Raw genomic sequence first — 8480 nt, 5'->3', positions numbered from 1 at the left:
TCCAGGTTGAGCTGTTGTTCAGCATCTTAGCTGTAGAGGGCAGTGTCACTGGCCCTCACATATGGGATCCAAACCGGGGCCCTCTGGCGTCCCAAGCGCCACTTGGCTGGCCCTCAAGGAGCCTTTTTAGATTTTTTTTCCTTTTTGCCCCTTGAAATATTAGTACCACACATGTATTCTATGTCTCTATATGCTATGAGAGACACAAACTATTACGATATCTTAAGTTTTTTTCACACCCCAAGAACCAATTTTTACCCCCTTTTGGCGGCAAATATGACCTCCCTTAGAATGTATCGTATAGAATATAAAAAAGACATTTATGAGAAAATTGGGATTGACTTTAAATGAAGCATGTGGTGTTGCTTTGCAAAAGTGGTCTTCACAACTTTTTAGGTCACAGACACCTTTGAAAATCCCATAAAAATGATGTTTCCCGTCATCCCCAAGATGTACATATGCACACAATTTTTCATACTAGTTCAAGGGTTCATGGATATCCTGGCTTTAACGTGAATGTAAGATGGTGGTGATAGTATTATTCTTGTTTTATTGTAGATGCCATGGGCTTAACTGTGAATTAAATAATTTCTCTAAAGTGGTCCCTCTAACCTTTACAATAAAAAGATCCGTGAAACACTCATTTCAGAATGACAATTGGCTGAGGGTAATGTTGTATTGCTATAATTTAGTTCAAAAACTTTGTGTTTTAGACCCTTTCTTTTATGTAAATATGTAGGAAATTTTATCAAGCGATAACATTTATTAGGAAACTGCAAAATGTTTCTTACTCTGCTGATTCATTTCCCATTTTTACACCACTTCCCTTAGAATGATAGTAAGAGTTGGTGCTTGCTTTGTTTATCTTTAGCCCTAGAAACTAGTAAAATGGTACTCTCTTCTTCTGTAATTTCATGTAACACCTCACTGAGACCGATATTGTCAGCTAGTGAGGGGCTAGTTATTGTCATGGATGTGAAAGAACAAAGAATGCTACCTAACTGTAACTTAGAATAAACTAATTTCTTTGAACTCTCACTTTTTAGACCCCAGTATTTTGTTACAAACTCAACCATTTGTTGTAGCTTTCATACTGTGCTTTGGTAACACAACAACAGCAACAACAAAAACCAAAAAGAAAAGAAAGAAAATTTAACTTTACTGTAATAATCTTTTTAAGCCATCTACATACACAAATATTTCTTTTCCTGATGAATGAAAAAAATGCTAAAAATGTGATACCTCCTGGAAAAGGCCAGTTTTGGGGGTTTTTTTTTAAGAGAATGATTTTCCTTTTTACAACATTGTTTCTCCAGTTTTTTGGTAACAGAAACGTAGAATTACAGACTTGGACTGTTACCTGATTAAGCCCCCTCATTTTTAGGGTGAGAAACACACAATCCCATAGTTATTGTGGCTTCCTTAGGCTCCCCTTGTTAGTGGAGAGCCTCCACCAGGATCTGGGCTTTTCATTTCTAAAACAGTGTTCTTTTCACTGGTCTGTTGTCTTTTGTTAGGTGACTTCAGTACCATATTTGCTATAACAAGACACTATGTAATTTGTTGGTTACTATAGTGGTTCCCAAACCTGACTGCAGGGCAGATAGGCCCCAGGAATCTAGTTTTATAGATACCGTGGTATGATTCTCATTCACTGCTTTGAAGAACCATATTGATAGCACTTTGTACAGTAGTTCCTCTTTCTGTGGGGATACTTTCGAAGACCCCAGTGGATGCCTGAAAGCCTTTATATACTATGTTTTTTCCTATGCATACATACTTATATAAAATTTAACTTATAAATTAGGCACAGTAAGAGATTAACAATAACTGTGAATAAAATGGGACAATTATAACAATATACGCTAATGAAAGTTATATGAATGTGGTCTGTCTGTTTGTCAGAATATCATATTGTACTGTATATACAGCGTATATGCTAGACAAAGGAATGATTCACGTCCCAGGAGGGACTGAAATGGGACAGCGTGAGATTTCATCATGCTACTCAGAATGGTGTACAATTTAAAACTTACAAATTATTTCTTCTGAAATTTTCCATTTAATATTTTCAGACCTTGGTTGGCTGTGGATAACTGAAACCGTGGATAAAAAGGGACTACTGTATGAATATATAACTTAAAAGTTTGAATATTACTCTATAACAGAATTTTTAGAATAGACTGCCAATTGTTAGCAGGACTTGCTCAAAATACTATCTAAATTCTATGTTTTTTTTATTGTAATTTTTCTCACTGAATATGTATCAACAATTGTTTTTATTCTAGAAGTTTTTATACTATTTGAGGGCTTCTAAAGTTGCTTTGGGTGTTTCTGGAGTTATCAAGATACATAGAAAATTCTTGATGGCTTAGAATTTAAACTTCGTTTATTGAAGTTTCTTGAGTTATGAAGCAGTTGAAATTTCACTTATGCCCAAGTATTGAATTCCTAAGGATGGTAAAGACGTTTCCTTCATCATCCTGAATAAGATGAACTCAAGGATTTAGTATCCAGGGAGTTTATTTACTCACTGTGTATTCTTTTCACTGGTTGGACAGTAATTATTTTCAATCTCAATATTCCTTTAATGTTAATCTCAAATTTGGATTACTGTCTTTAAGAGTAGAAATATTTCTAAATATGGTTTTACTTTGTAATACTAATTTCATATTCAAGAAGAAATGTTGAAATTGGGCAAAGGTTTATAAAATTTCATTCCATTTAAAAATAAATTTTTAGATGTGGTTTTATACATCCTTCTTTATATGGGAGGGGGTCTGAGATGATTCAAGTGAAGAATTACCCTTCACACTTTCACACCCTATTTGAATTTCTTAATAATTTTTTGTTTGCTTTTAAACCTTAAAAAATTTGAATGTTTAAAAATATAACTAAAGAAATAAAATAACACATTCATTATCGTCAGGTCTCCGGCAAGAATATGCAGCCACCACATCTCGGCGCAGTTCTGGTTCATCTTGCAATTCTACAAGACGGGGTACTTTTAGTGATCAGGAACTTGATGCACAAAGTTTAGATGATGAAGATGACAGTATGCATCATGCAGTATACCCTGCTGTTAACAGGTTTTCACCATCACCACGCAATTCACCTCGACCATCACCTAAGCAGTCACCCAGAAACTCACCTCGTTCACGATCTCCTGCTCGGGGAATAGAATATAGTAGAGTGTCCCCACAGCCTATGATTAGCCGCTTACAGCAACCTCGCCTTTCACTTCAAGGCCATCCCACAGATTTACAGACAAGCAATGTTAAAAATGAAGGTAATTGGAATGTTTCTGGAAAAAAATTGCCCTTCATATTTCAATATGAAAGTAACAATTTTTACCAAGATTTTGTATTTCAGATAAGTAGATCAAGAATTTAGTTTACCATTTTAATAGTGAATACAGAAATAAAGGAGAAAGTCAATTTAATTTTACTTGATTATGTTTTGCTCTGTTCTACTCATGAAGTGATCTGTATATAGATTTTAATTTGAATAATTTATGGTTCTTATTAAAGGTTTTGTTACTCATTTATTAAATCTGGGTTGAGTTTTTTATAAGATGTGTACTTCCTGTTAGCTCTTCTAAAGTTTGTAGAATACTTAGATAAAGAATTTGATTTTTGAATGCTAATTACTATTTTAATTCTCCATTTGAAAAAATGGTTTGATTTTTTTTTTTTAATTAAAATTCTTTTTTCATAGAAAAACTAAGACGCAGTCTTCCAAATCTGTCCCGAACATCTAATACACAAGTTGACTCAGTGAAAAGCAGCAGAAGTGACTCAAATTTTCAAGTGCCAAATGGAGGAATACCTCGCATGCAACCTCAGGCTTCAGCCAGTAAGTATCTTTCATGTGTCAGTTATTTAAAGGAAAATGAAACTTACAGATATTAATTTGGTACTGATAGCTCTATTAAACTATATAGTAAAATGTAACAATTATTAGTTTCTATAATCATAGCTATATTAAAATTTAAAAGTTGTCCCTATAAGATACCCAATTGTATCAATGCTTTTTATATGTATGAAATTCTAGTCTCTCCAAAATTTTAAAATATGAAAAGTCTAGCTATTTAATATATAAATATATATTCCTTAAAAACTTCACGTTCTGCAATACCATATTTTTAAAATGACAGGATTTGGGGACGATAGTCCTGGAACAGACCATTTAAAACCCAAGCAGCTTTCTTACTAGAGCATTAATAAAAACAATAATAATCCTATAAAAATACTAGTACAATTAAAGGCATGTTAAATTCTTCATAAATAAATACTCCAGGAAATAGAGAACTTCATTTTTTGAAAAGTTGAGGGTAACTTGATGGAAAAGAAGGGTTGAGACTGTTGAATTAAAGAAGACATATGCAACATAAACAAAGATCAGAGAGAATCATGCAGAAAGAACTTCTAAGAAAGAGTGGCCAAACTGAGCCAATAAGTGATGTGGGAGTAAGATGGGCACTGTGTGCTTTACTGAACAAGGTGATTAAAAAATAATTAAACACTTTTCAAAAACTATTGCTTATTAACTAGGATATAGGTATAAGCATGTAGTCAAACCAGTTTTAAGCAAACAATCACAGTTATTTCTATGACCTTAGAAATGCTCAGTGTACACACCTTCTGTCCCACAGCTCTCATCGGTCCTGTAGTCTGGTACGCTCAGTTCCTTTGTAGCATGTTACCATCAATGGTTCATTTCCTCAAAGCTGTGAGGAAGAAGGTACAAACATGAGGTTATTGATTGTTCATTTATAACTTGTTTATTGAGTAATGCAACTTTGGAAACATTCGGTTCTTTTTAAACTCCCTGCACTCTTGGTTCTATTATGTTTAGCTGACTTTGTGTACTTTGTGTTAAGCTGCTATTACTTGGTGGCTCAAAATCAACAGGCCAGGAAAAAAATACATTTGAACCAAAATGACTTTTGTGATATTATTGATAAATTTCCTTATTTACCAATTGCATATGATATTTATATTACAGAAACTCTCGTACTGTATTGTACATGCATAATTCTCTTTAATCCTCAGAATAATTCTATGAAGTAGGTACAGTTATCAACAGATTTTATAAATTAGTAAATTGAAGCTTTTAATGGTTAAATAACTTATCTATGCTCATAGAGTTTATAAGTGGGAAGTTAGAATTCAAACCCATGTTGACCCTACTCAAGAGCCCAAGTCCACCTAGAGAGGTATCACATCGATGGTTTAGAACTAAGACATAAAAATTATCCAGAACTATTACTTCTGTTTTTTCTAAGATAAACTCTAAAATGTAAGGCACTGGAAAATTGTTACATAGAGATTTGTGTGCCTTATTTATTCAGCTGGATATATGCTGAAAAAGATGTTTTATACCAAATTAAATTTTAAACTTAGTATTCTAGGTCTTGTGAACTGTGTACTTGAGTGTCATTATGATACTCATAGGGTACTCATAAATGGTAAAGAAAATAGGGACTCACAAAACTTTAAAAATGAAGTAAACATACTGTTTGAACTCTTAAGTTATCCCTGAAATGGTGAGTGATAGGTTTTGTGCATTTAAACTAGCCAATTAAGTTAATTTGGCACTTGAGAAATCCTGTTTCTGTTTTTTCCCCCACTTTGGTATACTTACCTGAAACAAAAAGGGATCCACAGTGTTAACTCATACAACAAGAAAGAAAATATTATATCATTAAGAAGACTAATAAAACTCATGTATATTTTAAGCTACGGTTTTCTACCCAATGCACAGATAATCCAAAACATCATGTGTATATCATTTTCAAAGGTGTTTTTTTACTTTGTTTGAATTAAGTTCCCAGCTCTTTGATAAAACCATCTATATCTATATCCTTGTTACCTCATTCCATTATTGTCAGTTCCAACTCTTTACTCAGGATTATTCCCTCATTCCCTCCCTCATACGTGCTCTTTATTTGAACTACTGTAGCAGTTCAAAGCTATATGGAAATGAAAATTCTTCACAAAAATAGAAGAAGAAAAAAGTATAAACCAACTAGGATAAAAATGTTAATAATAGAAAAGGATATTGACTGTATCTTAAACTTTATGATAATTACTTGCCTTCTCTAGTGGTATAATTACCACTGTATAATCACTTGCTGATTCCCTAGAATTTTTTCTGTAGGTGAATTATTTTTCCTTTTTTTCCCCAGAAGTTGACAATTAAGGAAAATATATAGCGACACATAATGAGATTCTAATCACTAATTTACTTTTAAGTGGAAAATAAGTATACAGTGTCATATTTCAATATTTGAATAATGTAAAGGCAGAAGAGAAAAGAAAATTGTATTTAAAATTGCATATACTTGTTTAGTTTTATATTTGTAGCTGTAGTGAAGCTTATTTATAATTGAAATGTCACAGACATTTTAGTGTAGAATAACACTTCACAAAAAATGTATTTTCAAAGTAGTAAATCCAGAATTTTAGCAAATTTAAAATTTAGAGTTTATTTTATAAAAATATATAAAGCTTCTTGTTTAAAGTTAATACATTATGAAGCAAAATATAATGTTACCTATATTTCTTAAAATTTTACACATGTTTGATACGTAAGTGTATGTTTTCTTTTAATTAGTGTGTGTATTATATACTGTTTTCATAATAGCCTTTTAATTTTGATATATAATTATGTACAAATAGCAAGTTTTATACACTTTATACGTGAATTAGTATCTTTAATTTTTTTGTATAAACCAGTTAGTATAATAGATGTTGCATTTTGTTTTAAGTATTTATTTTTCCAGCTCTTAAGTGGTAAAGCTTTGGTTCTTACTTGCTGGTCTGCATGAACCTAACTTTGCAAGGTTGCTGTTATTTCCACCTGCAGGGCCATTTCTTTTGCCTTGTAACTATGCCAATCACTATTTTTATATGCTTATTTGCTGTGGCTGCATTATTGTGGGTGCTGGTATTCAAATATGAGTATTATGAGAGTTCTAATATATTTTTCAGTTTTATAGCTATTACCAATTTTTTACTATTCTACTTGGAAAATGTAACTTAAAAAGTTTAAGAAAACCAGAGCATTGCAGAAGTCAGAGATACATGTCATTTTCTCAGTTTCTCCAGTTAAAGGAAGGAATGTTTGTCAGGGAAAAAGTTTTGCAAAAGACTAGTGCCTTGCTTTCTAAGACAACTAGAGTACAGGTTTAGTAGAAAGTTTAGTTTTCAAAAAAGATATAGGATTTATTTGTTCAGAAATAAGGAAAGAGAAGGGAGAAAAACCCAAGACAATCTGCTGGCTTAAAAAACTAATAGTACTCAAACTTTGATTAGTATTTTTAAAATGTTTACTTTCACATGTATTATCTCATTTGAACCTCACAACCCATTTCTTATTTTTATAGAGAGAGAGCAGAGACCCATATAAATTATATACACAACATCATGTAACTAGAAAAGTGGCAAAACCAAGCCAAATTACTCCCTCCTCCCTGAGTCTCTTGATTTCCTCCCAGTCATTGTTTGGATTACATCATGCTGACCTAACTGCCAAAGAGTAGGCATCTGGGGAAATGTTCTTGGATGACTCTGTTGGAGCATGATTTAAGAAAGCAAAGCAGGGAAATCTCTGGGATTGGATAAAAAGTAAAATGAAGAGACACATACTTCTTTTACATTGGTGGGCACAGGATAGTTAACAATTAACATTTACGGCAGGTAGAGATGGTATTCGGGGAACAGGTAACAATGAACGGTTCTGTGGTCTGGTGTTCTGGTGCAGTGGGCGTGCCCTGAGCGTTGTGGGGGTTGCGGGGAGGGAGCGATTACTCTGATATTACAAGGGTTTGTTATCTTAGATGCAAAAAGATATAGATGGCTCACTTAAGTTTAAGAATGACTTTCGGCAAGGAAGATGCAAGCCTATGATCTGCTCTTAGGCCTGCCACGCAGTCCTCCCCTGAGCTTGTCAGGTTTAATATGTGGCCGTTTTTTTGTCCACACGTAGGATACAGAGTACACCCCCCAGAGAAAAGGTATATAGGATCAATATTCTACTCTGGACCCCTCACTGAAGAGGGAATGTCCCAGGGTTGTTGTCAGCTTTACATATAGCCAGACTGCACTGAGGCCCAAGGGGGAAGAAATTCTCATCCAGATTTCACTTGAAGGTTATACTTGAATTTTACATAATTATAAAACATAAATTGAAATAAGTTGTGATAAATTTGTGTAATGTGTTAATAAAAGAATGAATGAAATATTTGTAAAACTTCTGTTTAAACATAAATAGTGTAGTGATGTTGGGTCATTTATCTACTCATGAGATTTTTTTTTTTTATAAAGATTTTTATTGGGGAATTGGGTGGATGGGAACAGTGCTGGGGAACTGGGGGAAGGGGAACAGATAAGGTGCTGCCATTTTTTGTTCTTCAGTCTAGTTGTGGAGGACGTTGCTTCACTGGCCCAAGTTGGCACCATCATTGCGCTCTTCCC

At 33.4% G+C, this 8480-nt stretch overlaps 1 protein-coding gene across 1 annotated transcript in view; it reads left to right on the top strand.

The window, feature by feature from the left end:
• Positions 1-8480, top strand: part of SLAIN2 (SLAIN family member 2) — a 76018-nt gene that overhangs the window by 38402 nt on the left and 29136 nt on the right. The window contains exons 4-5 of the mRNA XM_019624620.1: positions 2901-3289; positions 3718-3855. Of these exons, the coding sequence (XP_019480165.1) occupies positions 2901-3289; positions 3718-3855 (527 nt within the window). The remainder of the gene's footprint in view (positions 1-2900; positions 3290-3717; positions 3856-8480) is intronic.

This window comes from Hipposideros armiger, unplaced genomic scaffold (assembly GCF_001890085.2).
Source record: "Hipposideros armiger isolate ML-2016 unplaced genomic scaffold, ASM189008v1 scaffold_596, whole genome shotgun sequence".
In the NCBI taxonomy this organism is placed as follows: domain Eukaryota; kingdom Metazoa; phylum Chordata; class Mammalia; order Chiroptera; family Hipposideridae; genus Hipposideros; species Hipposideros armiger.
This window is presented reverse-complemented; position numbering and strand designations above follow the sequence as displayed.